The 27,048-nt window shown below is 53.5% G+C and overlaps 11 protein-coding genes across 11 annotated transcripts; 4 read left to right on the top strand and 7 right to left on the bottom strand.

Moving 5' to 3' along the window:
* Positions 1–797: 797 nt before the first annotated feature.
* Positions 798–2,252, bottom strand: CLAFUR5_01677 (N amino acid transport system protein; the record flags this gene model as incomplete). The annotated part of the gene is made up of 1 exon (XM_047900825.1): positions 798–2,252. One exon carries the CDS (start codon positions 2,250–2,252, stop codon positions 798–800), a length of 1,455 nt encoding a protein of 484 aa, XP_047757013.1.
* A 2,172-nt stretch (positions 2,253–4,424) lies between these two features.
* On the bottom strand, positions 4,425–4,762 carry CLAFUR5_20130 (uncharacterized protein; the record flags this gene model as incomplete). Its single annotated transcript, XM_059462967.1, has 2 exons — positions 4,425–4,574; positions 4,637–4,762. The coding sequence occupies 2 exons, from the start codon at positions 4,760–4,762 to the stop codon at positions 4,425–4,427; spliced, it is 276 nt and encodes a 91-aa protein (XP_059318866.1).
* Positions 4,763–5,354: 592 nt separating this feature from the next.
* CLAFUR5_01676 (Tubulin beta chain) lies at positions 5,355–7,223 on the bottom strand (the record flags this gene model as incomplete). Its single annotated transcript, XM_047900824.1, has 9 exons — positions 5,355–5,557; positions 5,619–6,125; positions 6,190–6,298; positions 6,354–6,454; positions 6,513–6,771; positions 6,879–6,933; positions 6,986–7,053; positions 7,115–7,138; positions 7,212–7,223. 9 exons carry the CDS (start codon positions 7,221–7,223, stop codon positions 5,355–5,357), a joined length of 1,338 nt encoding a protein of 445 aa, XP_047757012.1.
* Positions 7,224–7,677: 454 nt separating this feature from the next.
* On the top strand, positions 7,678–8,418 carry CLAFUR5_01675 (uncharacterized protein; the record flags this gene model as incomplete). Its single annotated transcript, XM_047900823.1, has 1 exon — positions 7,678–8,418. One exon carries the CDS (start codon positions 7,678–7,680, stop codon positions 8,416–8,418), a length of 741 nt encoding a protein of 246 aa, XP_047757015.1.
* A 944-nt stretch (positions 8,419–9,362) lies between these two features.
* On the bottom strand, positions 9,363–12,551 carry CLAFUR5_01674 (Multidrug resistance protein fnx1; the record flags this gene model as incomplete). Its single annotated transcript, XM_047900822.1, has 6 exons — positions 9,363–10,037; positions 10,086–10,373; positions 10,429–10,520; positions 10,567–11,338; positions 11,564–12,045; positions 12,092–12,551. The coding sequence occupies 6 exons, from the start codon at positions 12,549–12,551 to the stop codon at positions 9,363–9,365; spliced, it is 2,769 nt and encodes a 922-aa protein (XP_047757014.1).
* Positions 12,552–16,261: 3,710 nt separating this feature from the next.
* On the top strand, positions 16,262–16,877 carry CLAFUR5_01673 (uncharacterized protein; the record flags this gene model as incomplete). Its single annotated transcript, XM_047900821.1, has 3 exons — positions 16,262–16,264; positions 16,356–16,801; positions 16,853–16,877. 3 exons carry the CDS (start codon positions 16,262–16,264, stop codon positions 16,875–16,877), a joined length of 474 nt encoding a protein of 157 aa, XP_047757017.1.
* Positions 16,878–17,365: 488 nt separating this feature from the next.
* On the bottom strand, positions 17,366–18,242 carry CLAFUR5_01672 (uncharacterized protein; the record flags this gene model as incomplete). The annotated part of the gene is made up of 4 exons (XM_047900820.1): positions 17,366–17,642; positions 17,692–17,912; positions 17,966–18,109; positions 18,168–18,242. 4 exons carry the CDS (start codon positions 18,240–18,242, stop codon positions 17,366–17,368), a joined length of 717 nt encoding a protein of 238 aa, XP_047757016.1.
* Positions 18,243–18,627: 385 nt separating this feature from the next.
* CLAFUR5_01671 (MFS-type transporter oryC) lies at positions 18,628–20,378 on the top strand (the record flags this gene model as incomplete). Its single annotated transcript, XM_047900819.1, has 4 exons — positions 18,628–18,666; positions 18,745–19,555; positions 19,613–19,957; positions 20,014–20,378. 4 exons carry the CDS (start codon positions 18,628–18,630, stop codon positions 20,376–20,378), a joined length of 1,560 nt encoding a protein of 519 aa, XP_047757019.1.
* Positions 20,379–20,614: 236 nt separating this feature from the next.
* On the bottom strand, positions 20,615–21,409 carry CLAFUR5_01670 (Nuclear movement protein nudC; the record flags this gene model as incomplete). Its single annotated transcript, XM_047900818.1, has 2 exons — positions 20,615–20,962; positions 21,023–21,409. Coding segments are annotated over 2 exons (735 nt in total), but the record flags the coding sequence as incomplete, so codon positions are not given.
* A 463-nt stretch (positions 21,410–21,872) lies between these two features.
* Positions 21,873–22,178, top strand: CLAFUR5_01669 (uncharacterized protein; the record flags this gene model as incomplete). Its single annotated transcript, XM_047900817.1, has 1 exon — positions 21,873–22,178. One exon carries the CDS (start codon positions 21,873–21,875, stop codon positions 22,176–22,178), a length of 306 nt encoding a protein of 101 aa, XP_047755806.1.
* Positions 22,179–24,040: 1,862 nt separating this feature from the next.
* CLAFUR5_01668 (uncharacterized protein) lies at positions 24,041–26,464 on the bottom strand (the record flags this gene model as incomplete). Its single annotated transcript, XM_047900816.1, has 1 exon — positions 24,041–26,464. One exon carries the CDS (start codon positions 26,462–26,464, stop codon positions 24,041–24,043), a length of 2,424 nt encoding a protein of 807 aa, XP_047755807.1.
* Between the last annotated feature and the right edge of the window lie 584 nt (positions 26,465–27,048).

The raw sequence follows: 27,048 nt of genomic DNA, 5'->3' as shown, positions 1-27,048 counted from the left end.
GTAGAGCGCTAATGATGTTGGGTGTTGGATGCTGGATTGCTGCGAAGTGGACTGCTCGACGCTGACAATGCTGTGTAGTGGTCGGACTTATGAGGCCGCCGCGAAAAGCATTCATCACCGGTGACGACGCTTGCCATCGTTCATCACGCGCAAACCTGCGAAGGAGGCACGAATGCGATGTGGTGGAAACGAAGAAGTCACCAGTGGGTGAGGTGATCGCGGAAGCCTGTTCACAGCGAACCTGCTATCAAGACTTGACAACCCCCCAGGACACGAAGTCTTGCTTGCCACCGAGTGAGCAGATTCATCAAGCTCATCAAAGATCTCGACGCAGACTCCAATCCCCAATGATGAGACTTGCCCTTGACTCATTCACGACGCCAAGCCATGTGCCGCAACAAACCGTCAGCGGGACCCACTTTCGTTATGGCACGCACGTGTAGTAGGGCGTCTCGTGGCGACAAGTCGATATGGAAACGTCTCTGTTTCCTCCTCACTTGCTCTTCTTTGGTCTTTCGTACCTTCCCTCTCATCAAGCCAAGCCGGCCGGCCATAACCACAGCCGCACTACCCGCCCGCGCCTGCCTTCTTATCTCCACGCTCAGCACAGCGGTCCTGCCTATCTGGTCGCGCCTATCTCTTGAGCCTCCTGCCAAGTGATATCGTACAGAGGGAGCGACCGCATGAGAGATGTTCGAGCCTTCTGGCATAATAACTTCGTTCCGGTCGTAACCTCTTCTTCAATATCATTGATTTTGAAATCTTATTTACATTTCCCATCATCCACCAATTACAGATTATGCATACGAACTACTATCGCACGTAAAGGATCCTCTCACGGAGCCGGAGTTATACTGGTCCATGATATCCTGCACAGAGGCGTACGTTCCAAGCCCCAGAGTCGCAACACCGATGATGAGGCATCCAGCGTTCGCCAGGGAAAGCACGATGTTGTGTGTGCTGGCATTCCACTTCCCTTCCTTGATCAGCTGGAACCAGAAGAGAGCTGGGAAGTAGAATGTGAAGCCAGAGATGAACAGGGACGAGATTAGACCGAGCAGAGCGTTGAAGAATGGAATCGCCTCAGCAATGATCCAGCCAATTATGGTAATGGCGGCAATGAGAGCAGCCCACACTGTCCAACCCTTGGTGTTGTTCACCCATCGAATGCTGGAGTTTGGGAATGCCCTGGTGATGATGTAGCGGCCGACGACAGTTCCATTGATCGAGCCAGAGATGAAGATGACTGGCAGAGCGACGCCAAAAGCAATCCTGGAGACCGTGAAGCTGGAGCTGAGAAGTGCCGGGGAGTTGACAGCGCTACCAACGAAAGCATAGATGACGGCGCCGGTGATTGTGTAGATGAAGATCTCGATCAAGCCAAGTGCCCAAATGGACTTGACATAGTCCTTGGGGGTGTGCATCTCCGACATGAAGGAGAATTGGCAGACGGCGAATGAGTAAGCGAAGATGATGTTGGTGCAAGAGAGGAAGGCCTTGTAGAGGGACGTGTCTGGTGGTGGCCAGAGGGACCAGTCCACGGCAGAGAGGCCTCCAGGGGCATTGGAGGCTTCGACACCGGTTGCGACCATTGTGATGAGGATGGCGGCGATGATGCTGACGAAGTCAATGTAGCCGAGGAAGGAGACTTCGTGGAAGGTCGGTGGGAGGGCCAGGAGGAAGAGGATTATCGCGGATACCACCGAGAAGATCAGCGCGCAGAGGCCTGGCTGGTCGACGATTCGGATGAACGCGATAGTACCGGTCAGGGCGTGGGAGCCGACTAGGAGGATGAGGAAGAGTGCGAACATGACACCACACAGCTCGTAACCCGGACGTCCCCAAATCAACCGCACCGCATCGGCGTAGTGCTCGACCTTAGGGTACTTCATCTTGACCTGGCCAACGACATAACTCGTGTAGATGGCAATCAATCCGAGACCGACTGTGAGGATGACACCAGGTACCATGCCAACCGTCGCGAACGCACTTGGAACACTCAGCGATCCCAACGCAATGGCTTCCACGATCAAACAAATCGTCAATGCTTTCCACCCCAGCTTGTTGAACTTCTGCTCGCCTTCATGGACCGTCAATTGCTCGCCCAGCGCGAGTTCCGGATCGAACTTCTCTTGATCCTTGAGCTCATTATCAGTCTGGCTGCCATGCTCCGGTGTCGATGTCGAAAGCTCATCCGGATTCTTGTAACCGCCATCCCGGGCAGCGCCATACTCAGTCATGCCTGTTGCCATGGTCGTGCACCGGATGCGGGGGGGTCTCGCTAGGCCTAGCTGTTGAAGGCAAACGCTGTCCGATGTGGTTGAGCTGTCGGTGCTGTTGAAGAGGCACGACCTGGCACAAGCGCAAGACGGTGACTGTCGGTGCTGTAGTCACGGGGGAGAGTAAGGTTCGAAACGAAGATCAAGACGCGCAGGGCGGCGGAGTGTGCTTTTTGAGGTGTGGTGGAGCAGAGGAATAGAGTGGCTTCTAGCGTCACGCGCCAGGACCTACCCACCTGGTCACCCGAATCGGTGTGTCATCCGGAAAGAGTGGGAAAGAGTTGCACGCGACACAGACCATCTAACTGCAATTGACCGTAGTAGATACGGACATTGTATGCCGTTACTGGCGTTTTCGCTTGCCACGCATTTGCAAACGGTGCAATTGGCTGCGATGAGGGCGTGTTTCCCGAGCCTGAGGGAGGATTGCGGAGTCCATAAACCTTCGCCCAGTAGCAGCAGCAGCGGGCAGCCTGGAGGTTGTTGTGCGGTGGTGTGGTGTGGTTGCAGCGTGACTTCCGACAGAACTATGACGGCACGATGCACTTCCTCCAAGCAGAGGAAATTTTGAGTTTTGAGTGACGTCAAGGCCAAGAAACGCCTCCCGCAAGCCAACCGTGAGGCATAACTGCGATAAGACTGCGATGACCCGTCTTGCCGTCTTGACTATGCAAAGAAGCACACATATAAGCACCACTGCTGCCTCAGAGGTGCAGAAGGGGAGGTCTGACAGGATCGCCGAGAATCAAGCTTCCGTTCAGCCGGAGTGCGTACCTGTATCGCCTTCACGACGCAACACGCTCACCGAGATGCACTCCTCCCACCAACAACGCTTACAACTCTCGCTCATCTCATAACGACATCATTTCTGTCACGGCGGTTGCGCAATCTCAACTCCATCTCGCCATCTGCACACAGCACGCTCGAGCTTGAAACCGGCATCTTGGCTCTGGGATCCCGACCGACAAAAGTTCCCAAAGCCGAACGCCGATGCGGCCCTAGCCGACCTTCAACCATGTTTTCAATGGTCATACAGAGCAACTTCTGTGTCAAGGTTGATGTACCCCGTACGAGCGTATCAGCAGGATTACCATCTCCATTCATGTCACCGGCTTCTCCACACTCTGAGCAGACTCGCGGCGATGCAGCAATTGTCTGGAAGCCGCGTTGTTGCCACGAGAAGTTTCCGGATGTCGAATTGGACGTCTTTGGCCGGGATGCCTGGAGTTTGCTCGGAGACGACACTTGCCATTGCCAAGCCGAGGTCATGGATGCGTGATGTCTGACTAACATCTACCACGGTCATTTCGGATGCGTGATGTCTGGCTAACATCTACCACGGTCATTTCGGATGCGTGATGTCTGGCTAACATCTACCACGGTCATTTCGGATCCTCAGCATATCGGTAGCGCGCGGGTACATCCTCTCACGACAAGGATGTTTTGGCTGTCGAAGCGGCGTATATTCCGACACGCTTCCGAGATTCTGAAGATCCGAAATGATCGTGGTAGATGTTATGCTCTTCTGCGCGTGAGGTGTGAAAGAGAAACATTGCAGGCTTCAGTGAGGAATTCACGGAAACCCTTCGAACAGCTAGGGGAACACCAGATATGAACGTTGTTTCCCGTTTCGAACCGTTGCGAACTTGTCTTGCGGGGGATGAAGAGGTAAGAAAGCATCGGAGAAACATGCCTCCAGCTGTGCCTCCGGAATATCGATGGCATCTCGTCCTCTCATTCATCCCCAGATCCAATTCTGCCCTCACTGCTCAAAGCGATAGCACATTGCCACATTCAACGGCAGGTCCACCTGCCTACAAGACGGGGGCATGTACGCATTGTCAGTCGGCCGCCATCACCGTGTACACATCTTACCAACCAGGATAAGACCGAAAATTGAGTCACTGATGTTGTTGATAGTCTCGTATGTCCCGCCTTGAACATAGGTCCCAATTCTCGATAGGGCTGAGCTCCTCTCCACGGCCAAGTTGATCAGCCGGACACCACGACTCCAGAAAGCCACTGAACCAAGTACAGTACATACAGGAGCCATGCCCTTACGGGTGATCGAGGACCTACGCATACCCGAGTATGTAGCCACCACAAGCAGCCTGTTTCCAAGCACTACCCATCGGTATCCACCTCTTACTGCCCATTATTATCCGGGTCCGCACAGAACAACCACCCCTTGTCTCCGCCCGAAAAGCACTCTTCACCTCCTTCCTTATCCCTCGTAGTGACGCTGGTCCAGATCCGCTGAGGGAAGTTTTCGGTCGTATCGATATCGTAGATGCACTAACCGAGTCGGTCAGAGAAACGCGAACTGTCAAGATCATCCTTCCGATAATGCGACTCACGCAGACAGTGTAGACATTCTTTCCATTGGCCTCACAGCCACCATTACCTTGAGCGCCGCGGTTGCAGGACATGATGCCGCGAGCTGAGACGCTAGCAGCGAACAGGATGGGGAGGAAGGACTTCATGGTTGGGTCGGTCAAGGGTGATGTATGTGAGTTTCACGGATCGATCTGTGGGGTGGACAGTACAGCGTAGTCTTAGAGGCATCGGTGCTGACCTATAGCAGATACAATGACCAAGAAACTAACATCTGAGACAACTGCGCCAAGAATAACATGGCACCACGTCATGCAGCGATGAATGGCTCCACCCCATACAGCCAAGAGGACAAGATACTAAGGCCGGTCCGCAACAGACAAATCACTCCAGGCTTCCGCTCGTCACCGTAAGATCTTGGGCAGGTCTTCGCAAGTATTAATTTGCCACTGGAAGCTCAATAGGTCTGCCATAGCCAAATGCCAGGACACTGTTCGAGATAAGAGATGAACGGACGGGTGCTTACCAGGTTACATTCTTCATAGCAATCGATCGCGTAGCTAAACAAAGTTAGTATTAGCGAGACCACCTCAGCTCTTCCGCGTACGTTATCTGAGTATGAGCAAATGTAGGTTCTGGGGCATATGCTTGATTGACGGGACAGTAAATGAACGATTAGTCACATCGACCGAGCAGCTTCCACAGCTAGCAGCGAAGATGATGGTTTCTCATGTTGCCATCTTACTCTTCGCCCTCGAGTGGTTCTTCCTCGTCGTACTCCTCGCCTTCCGAGACAGAGGCCTCTTGGTACTGCTGGTACTCGGAGACAAGGTCGTTCATGTTCGATTCAGCCTCGGTGAATTCCATCTCGTCCATACCTTCGCCCGTATACCAATGAAGGAAAGCCTTGCGTCTGAACATGGCGCTGAACTGGTCGCCAATGCCTGTTTATGCCAAGATTAGCGGTCATATCACTTTTGAACCAGAGGATGGACATGTACTCACGCTTGAACACTTCCTGGATAGAGGTACTGTTTCCAACGAAGGTCGAAGACATCTTTAGACCCTTTGGTGGCACAGAGCACAATGCTGTCTGAACATTGTTTGGGATCCATTCGACAAAGTACGAGGTGTTCTTGGTCTGGACACCTCGAATCTGGTCCTCGACCTCCTTCATAGATACCTTGCCACGATAGATTGCTGAGCACGTCAGATAGCGACCAGTGCGGAAGTCCGATGCTGCCATCATGTTCTTGGGGTCGAAAAGCTGTTGCGTCAGCTCCGGGACAGTTACAGCTCTGAAGGTTGTGGATCCGCGGGCCGTAAGGGGAGCGAAGCCGACCATGAAGAAGTGCAGCCGTGGGAAAGGAACCATGTTGACAGCAAGCTTGCGAAGATCGCTATTCAGCTGGCCAGGGAAGCGGAGACAGGTGGTGACTCCGGACATGACTGTCGAGACGAGGTAGTTGAGGTCACCGTAGCTAGGGTTCTGGACCTTGAGCGTTCGCTGCACTGTGATGAGGCATGTATGTCAGCCTGAAAGTCGCGGCGCTCGCGAACTGTGGCGCCAACTTACAGATGTCGTAGAGCGCCTCGTTGTCAATGCAGAAGGTCTCGTCTGAGTTCTCAACGAGCTGATGAATAGACAGAGTCGCGTTGTAGGGCTCAACAACGGTGTCAGAGACCTAGAGTCCGGATCAGTCTGTGACAACAATGCGTGGCAAGCGGCAGGAATTATACTTTTGGAGAAGGCATGACCGAGAAGGTTGCCATCATGCGATCTGGAAACTCCTCGCGAATCTTGGAGATTAGGAGTGTACCCATGCCGGATCCAGTTCCACCTGATCAATGTGGGTCAGTCTGTCCATCTTGATGGTGGTGCCAGAGCGGGAGACTCACCGCCAAGAGAGTGGGTGATCTGGAAGCCCTGGAGGCAATCGCAACCTTCTGCCTCACGACGCACCACATCGAGCACATTATCGACAAGTTCTGCACCTTCTGTGTAGTGACCTTTGGCCCAGTTGTTGCCAGCGCCAGACTGGCCAAAAACGTAATTGTCGGGGCGGAAGAGCGAGCCAAACCCTTCTCGCAGGGCGTCCATGGTGCCGGGCTCAAGATCGACGAGAACAGCGCGTGGAACATACTTGTTGTTGCTTGCCTAAGGAGAAGTGTTAGCAGTGCCTTGATGGCATCTGCGAGCACAAAGCCATATTGCGGTGCTTGTCAGATGAGTCGCCATTTGGCGGGGGAATGAAGATTGCCTACCTCGTTGAAGTACACATTCATGCGCTCCAGCTGTAGGTCTGAGCTGCCATTGTACCTATCACTTCTTCAGCATGTGCCACTGACGCGCCATACTGAGCAAGACATACGTTCCGGTGCCATCGAGACCGTGCTCGCCAGAAATGGTCTGCCAGAAGGCGGCTCCGACTTGGTTGCCCTGATTCCGGTTAGATTCGAGACCAATGATGTGGTTCTGTTCGTGCAGGCGCGCCACGTACACACTGGCCAGTCTGAAGATGAACCTGGATGTTTGATAGCGGTTAGCATCAGTCACCTTGCGCACATGGGCGGTACAAGGACACTGCCAAGACGTACGATTTCGCGCATGTTGACGATTCTGCAGGGCGGTCTACTCGAAGATGGTGGCAGAAATTCGTGAAGTCCAGTTGCGGTGACGACGCTGCTGGACGAAGGAAGATGGAAGGGACGGTGTGTGGTGGGAAACTGAGCAGCGTTGGCTAGGCACAGTCTGCCGTTCCCTAGCGGCCGCTAGCTCGCATGCACTCTGCAGGCAGCGATAACCACAGAACAGCCCATTAATAGGATCTACGGTGAAATTTCTGATAGAGTCATCTTCCTGCTGCAATGCTGCATCCGCAAGCGCAGTTTGGCATGGAGCAGGTGCTGAGGAACATGAAGATAGAGGGCGGGAAGTGACCAAGACGCAAGACCCCTCGTCGTCATCACGTGACAGCGCGCGAATCCTGGCGTTTCGAGCACAAGCTGAAGGCAAACACAGCTTTCAACACGTTCAGGCCGTCCCTCCATACATACACTCAAGATGACTGTGACAAGCTGCTCCTTGCTCGCACTGCCCGCAGAGCTTCGATTGAGAATATACGAATACGTTCTGGCGCCTACCCAAACCCTTCACCTCACCTCTTCGGCCACTCATCGGCGTGCGGTCAGTCCCCGGGTGTCTCCCCAGCTCCTGGCAACCTGTCAACAGATCCATGGAGAAGCCCACGAGGTCCTCTATGGCGACAACAGCGTCTGCATCGTCGTTGATGGTCAAGCTATGGGCGCACCGGCCGTTGCAGAGTCGCGTCTGCCACAGAGCGTGCTCGACAGACTCCAACATGTCTGCCTCGTCGTTGACTGTACAGCACTCTTTCGCGCCCATTTCGTGGAAGTGGACTTTGATACCTTGGGAGCACTCATAGGACTGGAGAGAGCGCGGATTGCTATGGTCATACGAACAGGAACGGAGGATGACACGCCAAGCGCAGACATGCGAGACGCGTTGGGAAGTCTGATAGCATTGATTCTGCAGAGAGTTCCAGCTACTGCCAGTGTCGAGTACGGTGTAGAGGCGGGCTCTGCAGAAGCAGACGTTGCCGAGCGTGTTAGAGTCATGCGGCAGCAAAGTTTCAGGAAGGAGCAGCGGATCGTTATCATCAACGTTGACGGAAGCGAGCTGAAGGAGAAGGCTGTCAAGGCTGTTGCACAGGAGGAGATTGAGCAAGGAAGCAAGTCGGGTCTGGTTGCTGATGTTTACGCCGAGTACCGCAGGAGGAGATAAAGATCAGATGCCGCAGGGTTAGCAGCTTGCAGAGCGAAGCTTGATTGCTGGCGTTTTGCACCCACCGCCTGAACAGAAGGGTGTGAGCCATACTCGAACACCACGTGCTAGTGTCGCAGCAACTAGTGCTGAGATGGAGATGCAGCACGCATGTCCCGGACGGGCGATGCCTCCTGATCCTCTGCGGCTAGAGTTCTACCCCAAAGTCTATTGTGGTTGCTGGCAAGTTTGGAGCTAGTGATAAAAGACCAGCCCCAGCCATCTCATGTCCCGCAATGTTCGTGGAATACCATGGTCCTGGAAAGGAGACAAGCTCAACGATACCGCTACCGCAGAGTGGACTCGTGGGACAGTAGATCCTGGTCACTGCTACAAGCCCTGCCTACTCGATGGTCTGCATCGGATTGACCTTCACACTGCCACACTCTGGGGTATAGTTCATTACGAACGCCAAGCCTTGCTACGGGTTTGGAAGTATGAAAGCGGTCGTGACTGCCAAATAGGAGGCATCAACGGCGCCAGGAAGCAGATTGTCTGGACTGGACTAACTTCACACAGCCAGTAGATGACTCCAGAGAGGACGGATTTGGTGACCTACGTCACGGAGATGGGTTACTCTTGCGTTGACCAACGTTGTAGCATCTACTCCAGAGGCTTAGTGGTCATCTGAATGCTCCGGGGTGTTCGGAGAGACGTTCCACGCACCGCGAACAGAGATGGCTTCCCTCAGAATGGTGAAGAAGGGTGTCACAGCATTGTCTCATGACATACTACTCTCTAGTCGCACTGCTTGTGCCGCGATGGAAGGCGTTCTGCATGCTGATGCTGAGGCAAGCGCCTGTACCGATCTGTGTCTTATCCAGCATTTGCACCCAAAGACTCCGGTCGCTTGGGGCTCGACGAGTCGTGCCGGCTACTGTTCCGCTCAGGGATTGATGCTTGCTCTACTTGCGGCCGAGATTGCTGTATAAGGTGTGTTGCTTGATGAAGATGCTGACGAATGCCGTCACGACCGCGAACCCGAGCACAACCACCCAGACTCCTCGAAGTACTCCGACGTATGACTCAATGACACCATCTCGCCATGATTTTGGCAGATCTCGTATGCTACTTGCATCGTCTCGAATGTGTCTGATTCGATCGCGCGCGTCGGGCTGATCACCAAAGCGCTCCCAAAGAAGCGACCTCAGTAAGTTCTGGAAGACGGCACTTGCGATTGTGATACCAATGGAGGATCCTGTTGATCTGAAAGCGTAGCTGGCGCTGGTGATGACAGCCTGGTATTTGTGGTCCACGGCAGAGATCAAGGCGATGAGTGTGATCGTAAGCATAGAGCCGTAGGCAAGACCTCCCATAGCAAGGAAGATGAAAGGTGGTATAGTGGGCACATTCCGGTCAAAAAAGGCCAGTATAAGAGAGCCAGCCGCCACATTCAGCAGCTGGACCAGAATGTTCAACCACCAATACTTTCCAGTCCAGCGCATGATTATACCAGATCCAAGTGAGCCACATGCCATCCCGATGGCCTGTGGAACGAAGAGTGTTCCTGCTTGAGTCGCTGATACATCTCGTACGACCTGGAAGAAGATCGGACCATAGTACATCAAGCTAAAGACGGACTGTGACAATGTCAGGATGTGTGTCTATGCGAACTTCTGAGAGCTTACCATGGTCATAAACCAGTTTGTCAAGCACGCTGCCAGGACACTTCTGTTGGCCAGCAACCTGATCGGGATGATCGGCTCCGAAGCGATTCGATCTTCGACATATATAAATGAGAGGAGAAACGCCAGACTCAACGGCAGAGAAACATAGACTAGCGGATGGTTCCACGGGACAGTGTTACCTCCACTGTTGAGCCCAAGGAGGAGCAGGACCAGAGCTCCAACTAGAGTGAAAGCACCCAGGAAGTCTACTCGTTGGATCTTAGCTTTGTCTGACTCGTTGATGGGAACCTGTATCTCTCGTTAGCCTATTGTCCCTCCTGGCGCGAGACTGCAATTGGCAAACCTTGATCGAAAAGACGCCGACTATGCCTCCCACCACGATGAAAGGTATCTGTATGAAGAAGGCGTACCTCCAGTTGAGGTTGTCGTTGATGACTGTCGTGGTCAGCGCACATCTCAATGTTGCATGAGGTGCACTTACAGCCTCCATAGACTCCACCTAGACCAAGGCCAGCGCCGAATACGATGTTACCAATCCCTTGCCACACACCTCTACGGCGAAGAGGTATCAGATCAGAAGCAACAAAGACGGAGACAGTGTTGATGCAACCACCGCCCATGCCAGCGATGACTCGTCCCGCGATCATCATCTTGTCGTTCTGCGCGAGTCCGCACATCAAGGTGCCAGCAACGAAGAAAGTGACAGCAAATATAAGGCCAGCCCGACGTCCATAAATGTCCGTCAGCTTGCCAGAGAGTGGCTGACAAGCTGCATTGGCCACCAGATAGCCGGACGCAATCCATGAAAACGATGTGCCAGAGTTGAATGATGAACTGATAGGTCCAGACAGCGTTGCCACGACCGAGGTGTCCAGTGCGGCGAAGAAGCTGGTTAGCCAGAGGGAGCCCATCGTCAACAGCAGCTTCCTGGTGCTGGGCTCTTCGGCGACTGGTGCGTGGCCGGCGTCATACTCTCGCCGTTCTTGCTCGGCCTGCGCTTCGAGGTCATCTTCCTCCTGGTCATTGCCGAGCAGAAGTGATCTCTCGTCTATTGGATTTGGCTCCAAGGTTCTGAGGTTGTCCCTCTTCTTGGGCGACATGGCTGTTCTGGTGAGAGTGTTTGTAGCGGAGATGTTCTGCGCGCGTGAGCAGGTCCAGGTGCAAGGATCATCGTTGGCCGAAGTAGCCGCTCGGTAGACCGGGCCGAGAGTTCGTAGTTTCTGCACCTGCGTCTCTTTTGTATTGCGCTCTTCCTTTCAATGTTATTAGCAACATCAACATCCACAGTACGGAGCCTCATGGACGGTAGATTGTTGATGATTACATGATCTTCTACCTCTAGAAACGCTGCTTCACCAGCAACATACGCCAATCTGCAGCATACCCGTTGCACCAGCACACTTTAACTCTGGTCTGGCAATGTGCCATCACTAGGATATGCCAGCAAAGTGAAAGGGATCCGGGCCATCGAAATGGACCGTCGTGGGTAAGTCTTCTGTGCCAAGATGGGCCGCCATCCCAGTAAGATGGCATGCATTGAGATCGATCCAAACAACCATCCGCTCCAGCAGGCCGTTTAACCCAAGTGTCGACAACCCTCCACGCAGCTTGACCATCTGCTGCAGACCTCGCATGTGAGCTGCAAAAACAGTAGTGTCTCCAAAGATCGACTCATACGCCGCGAGCTTTGCTACTGCCATGATCATGGCATCGGTGACCGCTTTTTCGGGATCTGCTAAGGAAGCATTGATCTCGTTCAGCGCTCGTGCTTTCAGTGCGAGCAGATCGATGAGCTTTCCTTTTGTGGGGTTGACCACGCAGTAATGAGACGCACCCATTAGCAGAATGGCGTACATCGCAGCAGCTTCCGTCATGCACATTGGAAAGAGCGATCTTCTCAGCAGTCCTTTCTCATGGGGTCCGTCCAGATCTGGTATGTCGACAGCAATGTTCTGGATGTCTGCATCTCGTCAGCATGGTCTTACAGCCTGTGCCAGATCACGTACAGTGTGCTAATATGGGTGCGATCTCTGGCTTGTAGTCCACGCCAATCGTCCAGAATGGGTCTTCTACACCATTGTCGACCATCCGCGGTATAGTGGGTAAGAGCTCCTCGGATCCAACCGAAGAGCCTGAGGAAGAGCATGCCTTGTCGACTGCAGCAATGCTCTTGATCGGAGGCCGCCTTGGTTTCCTTCGAGACGTGATAGACTCCTTTGGCACACATGGATCGACCGTCCAGCTTTGTAGGTCGACTCCAGCGAACTGTTTCGAATGGGCATGTTGCACACGTGTGACATGAGCACGAACCACTCTCTTCGCGCTCCCTCTGCCCCTTGCGGCCTCCGACTTCGATATCGGCACGAATACAAATGGGTCGATCAGTTTCTGGGCGGCCTTTAATGGTACAGCTCGTCCATCTCCTACTTTCAAGAGAGAACCCCGTGGCTGAACGCAAGTAGTCATTCCAAGACACCCTCATTCAGCTACTGCATTGACGCCTTTCTTGGTCAAGCTTGGTATCCCGCGGGTGTGGGACTCTGATGGACACTCTGCCTAGCTGGGCCCGATGGAACGGTAAGTGTGACAAAGCGTAGTATAGATGGAGTTCGCAGGGAGAAATCGTCCAAGGCAAAGCACCTCCACTAATTGAAGGATTCGGCGACCATTCGTCCGCTTGGCGATCTGCAGAACGGGAAACCCTTAGCCAAACTCTATAAGGCATGCTGACTACCGAAGGAGTCTAGCGAGTTCATACGTGGCGTTGAGGCCCGGGGATGGGGCAAGTCTGGATACAATTCGAATGAATTTGCCTCGTCATCACACATGCAACGACAGTGGCATAGAAGGACTCGGCAATGCAACAGACAGCACGATACGGAACGATCAGTTGTTATCAAGTCACACACCATCATCGAAAGTCACGTCTGAGGCCTGCACATTTGCATACCTGCAAGCTGGACTACTCCGTCAAGTCTAGCAAATGCTAGCTAGACCAAGTAGAGGCGTTACGTAGCAGTGCGTATTGTCGGCCTGACGCTACTCCGCATACTTATGCTGACTGCAGACTCACTCCAAGGCCCTATTGGGTACGACGTAGACCAACGGCAGCCTACTCCGTGATGGGATAACAGCGATGGCCACAACAAGCAAGAGCTCGCCTTGTCCCAAAGTTTCATTCCTCTTCGGTGCAAACTGATGACGTTCGAGTGTTATGCCTACTGTGCTTCGTACAAGGCCAGACAACAACGCCCTAAACAGGCAGTCGACTGCCCCTGATAGTGTCGTACACATGGAACGCAACAATGGTCGGTGAAAGAGCCATGGGGGTTGACAGCATGATGGCACGTACACTGTCCACTGTTCTGCTAATTTTTCGCATCAACTAAAGTGGCAGCCGTGTCCAACACGGACAGCTGGTATTTCTGTCACGAAAACAGATTACTAAAATCAATGAATCTGCTTGATCACTCCTCCGCCATGACCGGAGCTCCCACCACGGCATCGCTGCCAGGAAAAGTGGCATTGATCATTGAAGCATCCAAGATTCCTGGTTGCCACGCCGCACGATCTCTTGTCGAAAAGGGCTTCAGTCTGGCCTTACACTGCACGGCCAGGAGTGGATGTCTTACGTCAGGAGCTGCTGAATTGTTCACATCCCTCCTCAAACATCAGCGTTCACCAGGCACATCTCAGCGGTATCGATGGCATTGAGCTTCTCTTTGCGAACATCCGGCGAGAGCATTTGCGGATCGACTTCGTCGTGAAGCAGGACGGCACCATGGCCGGGAGGTGCGCAGGAGATATCTCAGAGCGCGATGGCTATAAAATGTTTGCATATGTGGTGTTTGTCGATAGCCAGCGAAGGATCTGTACGGACCGGTACAATCAAGCTATGGAGGCACGCCAGAAGTAAGGCTATCTAGTGCAGAAGCCTCTCAAGCGTTCAGACCAGCAAGCTGCGAGCACCTGCACATAGCAACCAGCTTCACATCACCAGACCCGGAACTCCAACCACAGTGAGCTCCAGCCCAGACATCGAACACCTCCTCAAGCAATCTTACACCGAAATCGCCTGCAACCGCCACAAGATCTGGACCACTGTCCCCTCTTCGCTACCATCGGCATCCCACCGCACGGCCACATGGCCCTCGTGTCTCTCTCGAGAGAGAGACGAGGGTTTGCGCCTTTGCGATGATCTCAACGGTAGCGCGCGCTGGACGAGTTTTGAAGCGATAACTCTGCAATTCTCACAGTATGGGGCGCCCGTGCATCCAGCTAGTCGCAATTGGGAGGAGCTTAGTGACCATTGGAAGAGGATGGAAATGATAAGTGAGATGAAGGGGATCGCACATCGAGAGGACGGAAGTGGGTGCAGAAGCAGGACAGAGACAAGCAGGAGTCCGGAGGTGGGTAAGAGTTTTGATCAGTGGGAGGAGGAGAGGAGCCAGAGGGAGGCGAATTCACAAAGTATTGGTGGGAAGGGAAACAGACGCAGTAGAACAGAGGTGATTTGAAAGGGGTAAAAGGAGACATGGTGTGTTCACTGTGCGTACCAGATCGCTGCCAGAGCCTCAAATGTGTCACATGCACACAGCCCCTGTCTTGCATTTCGCTCCAATATCTGCAAGATTTCCTTCCAGGCCATATGAAGTGAGAGCCAACGAAGAGGTCGAACCAGTCCCTGGTCAGAAGTGTTCGCTACCAATGCCAGCAGATCGTTGAGACAGCCTTCTTGGCTCGGCATTCATGCTTGACAATTCTGGCCCCGACTGACAGTGGTATGTAGACTCTTCCGTTGAACGCTTCCCCGCGGGCCTGCCCATAGTCTGCCAGAGGTAGAGTAGCCGTCCTGTCCTCCAAGATAGCAGAAGACAGGGCGAGAAGGCCTGTAGATTGCAATGTCTACATCAGCTCACGACTGCATCGTAAAGTCCGGGCGGAAGAAACGAGCTGAGCTCTGCATGACTGTCATGCAGGCGGGTAGAGAGGCCGGGTAACGCAGCAGGCTTGACATGAGGTCCTGGCCGGGATGGAGGATCTGATGTTCTCGTGTCATGCAGTCAAGTTGGGTTGCAGTTCGGCTTCATGCGGCTTCATCTGACAGAGGTGATCTGGCTACGGCTTGCGTGGCATAACATACGGTGAAGGACGAGTTGGATCTCCTCATACTTTCGAAAGTGACGAGACAGTCGGAGGTGGAAGGCTAGACTTTATCGTAAGGATGCTTGATGATGATGATGATGATGCGAAGGATGAGATGGATGAAGGAAGTTGGCGGAGCGGACAACGTGGCGATTGCTTCCACGTGGTCCAACAGGCGCGGCCTCCACGACGCGAGCTGTGATTTGTCGATGGCAACTAGATTTCGGGGCGGAGTCGGACGCATGTGGCACGCGGTCGGCTTGAACATGATCCTTGCACGCACATGGCTGCAAGCAGGCCACTGGGGACGCCCTTGTTGGACGGTGACACGAGCAAGAAAGGGATTGAGAGACCGAATGGCGCTGTGTCTGCAATATGGGGCGTTCTACGCCTGGTGTATCTGTAAAGAAACAGTGCCTTATAAGAAACCAACGTCAACGTAAACGCAATCTTCACACTTCGACCTCCCCCCGGTCCGCCGCAGATCGATAGGCAGTTTCACAGCTCCTGCTGATCGTCGACGACGAAGGGAAGGCTCTCGCCAGCTTCTGCCGCTGAAGTCAAAAGCATCGCTCGCCCAAGCATTTGAGTCGCCGAGACACCTCTTCCCTGGCTCTTCACTAAAGTAACGAGGTTTCCACCACGACATCTTACCGCGCCCACACACATCACATCACCATACCGCGATTGTCCCGCCCTGCCGCGACTGTGTGCTGTGAGAGTGCGACAGTGTAACCAACGACATCCGCTTCTGTGCCTCGTTTCAGACGACTGTCTCACTTTCCTCGACGAAGGGATAGTTCTCGCAGCCGCGTGCTATACCTGCGACCTCGCGCTCTCGACAGCGCATTCGGCAGACCTTTCGTCCCGTCCACCACCACGCTTCCTTGGTGCAGCGCCAGCAACGTGAGGTACGTTCGCATCCACATGTGGAAGAAGCACGTTTTCGGCACGGTATCAAAGCTTAACTCGCATTGCAGGCACGTGGCAGGAAACAACACAGGGACAGCTACCTTATTCAATACGACACCATGGTATGTTGTCGCATCATCTCCTAGCCAACATACATACACCATCACCCATCCTGCCTGCCTGCCGATCTTGACTCACACAATGCCTGCCCAGACACGCAACGACGCCCGCTTCAGCACCTACTCCGGCGCCCCATCTCTCCAGCCATCTCTCGCTCCAACGCTCGACACAACCTCCAACCGCTCGTCCACGAACCACTACACCACCTCGCGCTTCAGCGAACAGACCTTCCTGACGCCACAAACGATCCCAGAGAACGGCGGCCGCACCGTCTACGGTAACACTGCGGCCACTGGCAGCTCCTTGACGCTTTCATCTACAGACCCTAAGACGGCGGAGATCAAGTGCTTTGCGAATGTGCTGGATCGTATGAGCGATGAGAGGGCAGATAAGCAGCGTTTTGTGATGAACGCGCACAAGACGGAGGAGGTGAGCAAGATTGCACTCGGGGCCAAAGTGGAGAGGGCGCTGTCGAGGAGGATGGTGGGGCAGGATGCGGTTTTCCGGGCCAAGGCTAAGTGCCCGATTGATGAGAAGAGGTGAGAGTATCCTGAGCTGCCATGCGACAAGTCTTGACTGACAGAGTGCAGGGCATTGGAAGTTGAGGCAAACTAGAACCGGCCAACACGACTTCCTCCAGTCGCAGTGAAGCGGCGATATACGTTCCCGGAGCCAACAGCCCGAGATACACGCACGAACGACGACGACAACGACACAATCTTTTCGCGCTTCTTAGCAGCGGGCTATGAGGATACCACTACCTGAGTAAAGCTTGGCGAGGCGTTCACGGATGGAGAGCAGGGCAATGTGGTCAGCTCACAGGTGGGCGTTACGGCGGCATTAACGTCATCATGGGGATCTTGTTTCTTCCTAACTTTTTGGTCCGACTTGCTTACCACTGATGAGACACAACTTCGATCAATGTATGTCTAGACTAAAAGCAGCTTATCCTACCGCGCGGTGGAACAGTACGAAGTAATGAACCGGATTGAACTCTCACAGTACTGTCTAGACTGGTCCCAATAACTGGATCAATGATACAGCCATTCGACACTTCAACCTCAGCCGAAGACAAAAACTTGTGCAAAGAACCCGCCGGTGCTCTACAGCTTCTGTTTGATCTCGGCAACACCTCCTACAAAACTATCATCCACCTCCCTCCAAAGCGTCGTGGACTTCTCAAAGTCGAAGTCAGGATCTAGATAGCTCCTGATTGCCTCTACAGCCACACCATGTTCGCGCGCCTCGCCATGAGTTTCCAACGCCTTGCCATCTCTGTACCTGGCAAACACCAATACCTCCCTCGCCGCCTTTGGTCTCGTAAAGGTCGAGTACGTTAGGACACCCGGCTCTTGGTTTCGTACGAAAGGTAAGAAGTTCCTATTGCTCATTGGACAAAGCTTGAGACACGTCATGTACAGGCACTTACTGTATCGCATTGACAATCCCATCCTTCTCACCGGAAAAGCGAGTGATGCTAACAATCGTCTTGCCCCTGTGTGCGAGAGCACGATCTGAGCGAGCCATGAAGCCGGAATGGAAGTACCATGCTTCTAATTGCTCTTCTTTTGCATAAAGGCCTTCTGTCTTGACGGTGTTGTGGTAGGCTTGGAAGTATTCTGTATCGTCGACTTGGCGTTGGAGGGCGGACTCGTACAAAGGTCAGGCGTCTTAAGAGATGGGAAGGGAATGGGGCGATTTACTTTGTCTGTGTACACTTCCAGCCCGACGACGAGAGGTTGGCTGTTAGGAGGAGGGTTGATGGGAGTGAAGTAGGACCATGTTGTGCAGAGGGAGGAGGGGAGGGGATAGTAGTCTCGGGCGTTGTGGCGGAGGAGGGAGAGGATCTGGTTGGTATCTAAGCTATTGCGTACGATCAAAGGGATGAGACTGCTGAGTACTGACCCTCTCCTGTTTCGAAGATGAGGCTGGGTAGAGGGTGCACAGGAGTGCTATACCACTTTCGCTGGAGGAGGCCATGGCTCTTCAAGCGTCACACTGACGACCTCAACGTCGCTACCGACTGCTTCACCGCCAACTTTATCTCATCGACAGCAGATGATAGCTGTAGCTTCAGTGTCAACAACCAGATGACTTCCATGGAGGATCTTGCTTCCTGCAGGCCGCACGTCATGCTCCACGAGAAATTGAGTTTGGAGATCGACGTTGAGCAAAACATGATCAGATCTTGTGATCGAAAGTCCCTCATCCATTCTCTGCTCTTACCTTTGGAATAAAGAAGGGCTGTCTGTTTCCTCATGTTGCACAGATCTTGATTCATACCTCTTGTCGTTCGTTCTTGCCCTCGAGCAAGGATTCTCCACGATCTCGAACCAAGCCTGCGGGCCCCGCACCAGCAGCCAAGATGGGCTTCACAAACTTCTTGGGCGATAAGAAGTCGCAAGTAAGACAACGTCCTCACTCCAACACACCCTTGGTAGCACATCCAGCAGTAAGTACGCCTGAAGGCTCACAATGGTAGGTCGTCGCATTTTCCTCCTCGGCCATAGCCCTCTATGGCTACGATCAAGGCATGATGAGCCTGATCAACACGAATAAGAGCTATCTCCGAACAATGGGCATAGCAGAAGAGGATCCTCAAGTCGGAGTGATCGTAGCAGTCTATTACCTAGGCTGCTCCGTCGGCGCTGTGCTCTTTTCCTGGCTTGCAGATAACTATGGGCGTAAAAAAGCGCTGTTTGGCTGTCTCGCCATGGCGAGCTTGGGGAATCTCATTATGTTCATTGCAGGATTGAACGGGATGCCGGGAGCTCTGGCAGTAATGTACGCAGGAAGAGTTGTTATGGGACTGGGAGTAGGAGGTGTGGATAGTGTGGTGCCGGTATACTCGAGCGAACTCAGCAGCGACGATGCTCGAGGAAAAGCTCTGGCCCAGGAATTCCAAGCGAACATTCTGGGTCTGAACATTGCGTTCGGCATCAATCTCGCTGTGACCAGAGCTCTGGGAAAGCAGAATCAGTGGGCCTGGCGGATTCCAATCATTGCGATGCAGGTGTTTCCGGTCGTGTTGATGGCGTTTATTGGTGGGCTACCGGAGAGCCCGAGGTGGTGTGTATTCCACGAGCGGCAGGAAGATGCGAAGAAGGCACTGATGCAGTTCGTGGACGAGGAAGAGGCGGAGAAGCAGAGAGATGAGCTGGTTAAAAGTCACGAGGAGGAGGGTGATAATAAGATTGGCTACACAGATATGTTCACGCCGGGACATGCACAGTTTCATCCTACGATCTTGACGATTATGGGGCAGGTCAATCAAGCGTTGACGGGATATGGAGGTAAATTATCCAAAAGTCGGTCTGCGTGTCACTCAGTACTAACATGCTCGACCACAGCTGTATCCGTCTACGGACCCCAGATCTTCGAACTCCTAGGCTACGGGACCCGCACATCCGAATATCTCACCCAAGGGAACTACATCTCCTACCTTGCACTCATGACTTTCGCCTGGCTTCTCATAGACGCCGTCGGCCGTCGTAGCGTCCTCCTGACCGGCTCTGGTACCCTCACAATCTCCTTCCTCCTCCTTGCCCTCTTCGGCGGACTGGCCTACAACAGCTCAGAGCTCCACATCCACGTCGACGCCGTGGCCGTCCCTGGTATCGTCGTTCTTTACATCGCTACCGGCGCCTTTGGCATAGGATGGTTGGTACCGCCGTGGCTGATCCCAACGGAGATATGTAAGCAATCCATGTGCAGAAGCCATTTCACTCCAGCTGACATTCCTCGCCTTCAGATCCGACGACGGCCCGCGCTCAAGGCACAGCCGTCTCAGTCATCATTTGGGGCCTTGCCAACTTCGCCATTACGTTGCTCACCCCCATCATGTTCAACAACCTAAAATACTGGATCTTCTTGGTTTTCGGAGCTACGAACCTGTTCGCAGGGCTGTGGACCTATTTGTATTGCCCTGAGACGGGTGGGAGGACGTTTGAGGAGAACCAGGAGTTCTTTGAGGAGGCGAAGAAGGAGAGAAGTTGGAGAGTTAGTAGGATACGGGATGGGGAGTTTAGGTTCTTGCCGTATCCTAAGCCAGAGGGGAAGGACGATGGTGAGAGTCAGCCGTTGCTGCAGAGGGTTAGAGATCAGGTAGAGGCGTAGAGGTAAAGGGGATGCCCAGTGAGTGGGGTGAATTGTTGCATCGTATTGGGTATCTTTGCATAGCCTTGTCGATTTTGCACAGCATAGCGCTTCACAATATGGGTGCACTGCCAGCGAGCTCTTCGACAGCCACGAAGTCCAGTAGCGCACTGAACTTCCCAGTATTGCACGCATCGCAAGACGCACCCCTCTGCCTCTCACCTCTCCCGACTGAGCCTTCAGCATGGCCTTCCCGCTCACGAGATCTTCGCATTCGAAAAGTCCATCTCCGGATGCTGTTCCTGAAACTTTTTCAACATATCCATCTTCTTCTGTTCATCACTGGTAGGTTTTCCCATCTCCTTCTGCTGCTGATCATACATCATCTTCTCGACCATCGTGCGCGTCTCGCCCTCCAAATCGCTCAGTTTTGAATTCTCAGGCTGGATTTTCGACGTGTCGATTTTGGGCGCAGAGGTGATGACGTGCGGCCACCATTCCATGGTGTTGACCTTTTGGAGGTGGATGTTGAGCTCTTTGCCAGACGGGGAGGTCTCGAGCGTCCAGGCGGATTCGTCGAGGTCGATGGGGTGTGGGAGAGTGCCCTGAGGGGTTTGTTAGTCAGCGAGGATCTCGAGAGTAGTGGGGTGAGCTGTGCTACATACATCGATTATTGGCTCTTGTCCTTTTATGCCGGCTTTGAGAGTGGTCTTGGTGATCTTCACATCAAAGTCCTTGCCTTTCAGGTTGCCTGGCACTGGCGAGACCAGATCGACGTCGGCGATTGTTTGTGTCCATTTGTACGGAAGTTTGCTTTGTTCTTCATTTTCACGCTTTTTGGCTTCCTCGTCAAGCTTCTTTCGCTCTTCAGGCGTTGGCGATGCTGGTCGATCGTCAGCCATTTTTGGAGGTATGGCGGTTGATGTTTCTAGAGAGAGTCGCGTGGAAGACGAAGGGGCCGAAGTTCGGCGCGGGGTGTGGGGTGTCATGTTGAGTTTGGCAGGCACGATCCCTGCGCGACGACAACGTCTGTGCTGCAGGAGGTCGGCATTTTCTACAGACTACATCAAGCTCTACTCAGCTCCCAAGCGCGTCGACACGAGCTCAACATGTCGTGAGCCGGCGAGAGCGATACCGACGTCCCGCCACTCTTGCAGCAGCAGAGCTTCGGGTGTATGGCAGTTCCCATTCACGAACCATCATGCCTTCCAAGGTGGGGTCCGCGTCGGGATCGTCTCACGTGCGTCTTCAGACGCCAGTCCAGAGCGGGGCACTGACGATAGAGCTTCCGGGGACCTTGATGAGATATAAGTATTGACCCTTCTGGCCTCCGCCGATGCAGTCAAGTACGCAACACTTGGAAACATCCAGAGCAGACACTGTAACCGAAAAAGAAGCCGTAAGTCCGCGCCGACCACCCAATCTTACAATCACACCTATGCTAACGCCCAGTCCCTTCGCAGACTCCAAAGACTAGCAACTCCCCAAGTATCACCACCAGTACACACTGCAACCATGGGCGCAACCACCACCGTAGTCTACCCCCAGGGCGTCAACTTCAACAAAGACTACTACAAGTCCACACACATGCCCTTGGTCCAAGAGAAGTGGGCCAAGTTCGGCCTCAAGTCCTGGAGAGTCATCTACTTCGACAACGACGCTCCCTACGCGGTCCAGGCTTCCCTTGAATGGGGGTCGCTGCAGGACTTCCAGAATGCTGCTAGCAGCCCAGAGGCGAAGGAAGTTTTGGGCGATGTACCAAACTTTGCTGATAAGGATCCCGTGATCATCAGTGGAGATGTGGCATTCTCTTCTTCTTAGAGAAAGGGTACTGAGGAAAGGGATATGTAGATATGCTGGTATGGTATGAAATGCCTACATGTGTCGGCATCGTCTCGCGCACTATTCACTATCGCAAACGCCGTGTCTTACCATTCTTCACCGCCAGCACCTACTAACTCACACAGCTGAGACATTCTTCACGACTTCGTGAGCTCAGGTGTTTTTTATCGCTCTTCTCCATTGCTAGACATTCCGACCACCTGGCTGAAAGCGAGACACTCTTCACGATCAAAAGCAAACACAGATATGCTCATACTGGCGAGCCCAGATCGCCTCATTTATGAAAGCGAACCATGAACCACCATCTCAATGGCGACCTCCTTCCTCTACGATGCCGCCAGGTCCATCATGATCCTCCTGAATCTCACCGAGCCCCCATACCAATACCACATCTCCATCCACGACTTCACCAACCCTGACCCGGAAGGCTTCGTTCCCAACAGCGCCTGTATCGCGGTATACGACAGTCGACGCGAAGCAAACGCTGCGCTAGCAATTGCCCTTGGAGACATGGACCTTACTAACAGAAGGATCTGCAGGCGTTTCGTAACGACGACCGACCCAATTGGAATTTGCCATTGTACGACGAATGGAGGAGGGATCAAAGTTGTGGGAATTGTTCACAGAGTTGAAGCATGAGCGATCACTCTATGAGTCGCGTCAATGCTTCGCTATCCACCAGGCTAGGATTACGAAACTGCAGAGACAGAGGAACGCCAGCAGAGCTAGCCACCAGATCCATTTCTGATTCCGAAGAGGCACATTCCTGGAACGCGAGTCATCACTTTCGGAATCTGTGTAGATGGCACAGGATCCGTGCGAGGAGGGAGTACCGGGAGACGCACGCTGAGCCTCAGAGTTGCTGAAGCGTCCGCCATAGGTCCTGGCCGGGTCGATGGCATTGTTTGACAGGGGCTGTCTCTCTCGATGAAGTGGGCTGAAGACATCGTCTGAGGCGAAAGAAGGTCTGCTTACGGATGCTCTCAGGAATGATGCATTTTGAACAGGCGGCGGAGTGGAGGGTGCACCTTTCCAGTGCCAATGGCCGGAGTGTGCGGACGTGCGAGTGGTTGGTGCTATGATACTGTTGTTAACAGGTGGATTGGGGCACTTCGAGGACCATGCCGTTCCGGTTGCGCCTTCTGCTTCCATGACGATGCTCAATGATGTCTGCGGAAGTAGTGGATGGGGTGGATGCATAGTAGAAGGGCGTGCAGCCATCTTATGGCTGCTGATCTTGTTTGCTGGCGTCGCCGATCAACGAGACCGAGTCGCGAGACCTCAGGCGCCATCAATGAGGGCCAGGCCTCACATTGGGCGGACGACGTGTCGATCGAGGTCATGAGGTGAAGGACAGGGATGGCTTGAAGCAAGAACGCTTGAAGACGCATCGCTATTAGCCGACTCGTCGCTGTGGCGGGAAGGTGGTCCGGTCGGAGTTCTGTAGGCTTCATCCATATCTTCAGTCATTGTTGTAATGAGGTGTGTCGTAAAGGCGTCCGACTGAATCATGACGAGTCTCTTCATGTATTCGTGACGGTGACGAGGTCTTAAGTCTGTTTGATGGTCTGGTCTGCCGTCAATGATCAACGGCATTTGGTGCAAAATGACATTGACGAGCATCAATGCTCGGAACACATTGGCAGACATGAAAGACGTCGATGCCCAAAGGCCGATATAAAGAAAACTGAGTTGGTATGGTATCTCTCTCACATGCTAAGCCCCTTCCCTATGCAATCCCGCATCAAATCATGGTATCTCAAACAAAAGACTCGTCGCATCGCATTAAAAAAACATCGTTACCTCATCACACCTTAAATGCATCATGCATGGACTTCACTTCAGCGTGTCCAACCAAAGAAACTCCTGACAGCACTGTCATCCAACCAGTCCGAGAACAATGACCTTTGCGTAGGCGCAGGGACAGCTGCAGCGTTGATCACACCAGCAGGCTGCGAAATGCCAAAGTACTCCTGCACATCTGTCCAGTTCCTCATGACCCAATATGCCACGGCACCGAGCAGCCCACAGCCACCGACGACTTGTAGGAGGACAAAGCCCCCTCTTCTGAAAGTCTGACCGAAGGCAAGGACTCCTAGCGGGTCGCGGGGATCAATGAAGCCCAAGTCACCACCGAGACGACCAGCTTTGGGTCGGCGAATGGCGTCTGCAGTCATCAGCTGTTTCTCGCTCTCGTCAGAACTTGGTGTGTTCGATCGGGTAGTATACATTTGAATGTACTTTCGGCGCTCGTTGTCGAGACTACGCTTCAATTCTTGCGCCCATTTCGCGATTCGCACTTGACGGCATGGTTCTGACGGTTGCGTCTGCTCGTTATACTGCGCCAGCGCTTGCTCGGATGCTCCGACTCCGTTGTTTGCTAACGCGTACCGGTCTGAACTCGTAGATGATGGCGCGCGAAAGTATCTAGAGGTTGAGTGGGGCACAAGGACCTTACTCGGGTCCTCCAAGAGACTGCCAGTACTGGTAACTCCTGGACTCTGTGATCGAATGAAGGAAGATTGTGTAGTGAGAGCTTGGAGATTTTCTTGTCTCCAGGTCACAAACTTTGTAGCAGATTCGTGTCGCATCCTGGCAATGTTGTGAGGCGTCAAGAGCAGGTCGACCAGCGTTCCTAGCTCACTTGGCGCAAGCGGCTGCAGGTACTGTGAAGACATGAGTATGCTAGCATCGATTGTTTCGGCATCATCATCCAGCGCTGATGATATCGCAAAGGGCTCAGTGGGCGTGACTTCATCGCTGGCACTGCTGAGCTGATATGACTCGGACAAGAGCGAGCCCAGCATTTGTGTGAGCTGAGTCTTCCTTGTGAACAGCTGCTCTGGGTTTACAGTGTCCGCGCGACCAATGACCGGGATGAAATTTGTCCAGCGGCAAAGGTCCTGTAGCAATTTCGTATGCAGCTCGCTGCCCCAGTGTGCAGGACTGGCGCCCTCGAGAGGTGTCGGATCAAAAAGGTACACGATAGCATCAATCTGAACGCCGCCTTCTCCCCCAAGCAGGCTCACAATCTCACTATCACTCAAACTTTCGAAGCTGGAAGCACGTCGCAAGCCAAGCTTGACATGGTCGAGCACCCTTTGTACGGAGTCATCGTCGTCCAGTGGCGGTGTATCAATGAAGGTCAGGTTCCGTTCGAGTACGCCTTCGCCGATGCTGGATCGCCTATGCAGACTTCGACTGCGTTCAGCATCAGTCCACCAGGAAGGGTAAGGCCTGGTCGATGCCAGAATTTCGGTGAATGTAGAAGGGTTGTTGTAGTTTTCTGTGTTTGTTGCGAGTGATGTCTGACTTGACGAAGTTTGCGCCACCTGGTCGACATGAACAATGTGCTCAGACGTTCGAAACACACTGTTGATGAAGCTTGACTTTCCGATACCCTTTGGACCGAGGACCATGATCTTCGCCCGTCCCATCCGCCGCCCCTGCTCCGTGAAAGGCCTTCTCGAGGGCATTGCTAAGCTGGGCATGACGAGTTGCGGCATTCGCCGAACTGGTACCATATCATTGTCTTCATCGTCAGAGAGGACTGCCTGGCTGTTAGACTCATCGGCAAGACTTCCACTAGCGATGCTGACTTCCTCATCGCTCAGCCTGAAAGACTTTGGCGATGTAGATCGAGGTGTACTAGGTGTCGCGGAATGTGGATGCGGACTCAATCGGATGGGCGTCAGTGGTTGGCTCATGTTAATCGAGGATGTGGCGGAGCTTCTTCGAACGCCCTTTCTCTGTGGAGAGTCTGTGTTTAATTTAGAGGGAGGCGAAACAACAGAAGCTCGCTGCGATGGCGATCTCTCTGATGAAAGGATGCGTTGGCCAGTGGCTAATATAGTTGGGTGAACGCGGTTGCCCGCTCGGCGCTGCTTGCGTAGTGTCGCGTGCGGGTCGTCGCCATTCACGGACGACAGTTCGCTGCTGTTGCTTGCCGTCCGTGACAAAGTGGCCCCTGCCGCATGGAATACCGAGTTGATCGTGTCATCCAGACTCTGGACGCCAAACGAGCTTTCGGCCATGACTGTGCTGGCATTGGGTGTCTTTTGTTCTTCTGACGCTATCGAGCTTCGCGAGGCTTTCCGACCTCTTTGTGCAGTCTTCTGCTTCTGCTTCTCTTTCTCCAACTCCTTCTCCGTCTTCAGGAAGAAGGTGGTCGGTCCTGACGGCTCACGTTGATGCAGCGAAGGCGGAATCGCCGCGTTCTTCTTCACCTTCCCGTCTCGCGCATGGGGGCCGTGTATCGAGCTCATCGTGGAGTCCTCATCCGTTCTCGTGCTGGCGGGTTGTTGTGGCGTACGCGGTCCTCCTATGTACAGCACTACCGATAATGCGGTATAAGTGTTTCGGTCACTCTTTCAGGATCCACACCACGGCTCAGGCTGTCTTATTGCACTGACCAGAGTAATGTTGAAAACGACCATATGCTTCAATCGATGCCCTGGTCAAGTGGTGATGTTGATATCAACGGAGATCGGGTCGGAGTGTGGTGCCCCTCATGGAGCCTGGCCAAAGCTGTGGTGGAGAGTGGAGCTCGAGGCACGAGATGTCGTCTGAGACAAGACCTGACACAAGTCACCCAACAGACAGACACAGACGACGACGACGACGACGACGACGACGACGAAGACTTGGCTCACGAGACTCGCTAATCACACCGCGGGAGGAAGGTGACAGCGGCTGATGTGTACTGGATACTGTAGGTGTCGAAGGTCACTCCGCCTAGAAACATCACGTCTGATTGGTGGAGCGTTAAGACTAGCTGCATACCAGCTGACAACACATGTCCGAGGTCAACAATACATGTGTTCCTTCATCCCCAAACAAGCCTCTGCAG

The sequence above is a fragment of the Fulvia fulva genome, chromosome 1, assembly GCF_020509005.1.
Source record: "Fulvia fulva chromosome 1, complete sequence".
Lineage (NCBI taxonomy): Eukaryota > Fungi > Ascomycota > Dothideomycetes > Mycosphaerellales > Mycosphaerellaceae > Fulvia > Fulvia fulva.
The sequence above is the reverse complement of the archived record's forward strand: the minus strand, read 5'-3'. Positions and strand labels throughout refer to the sequence as shown.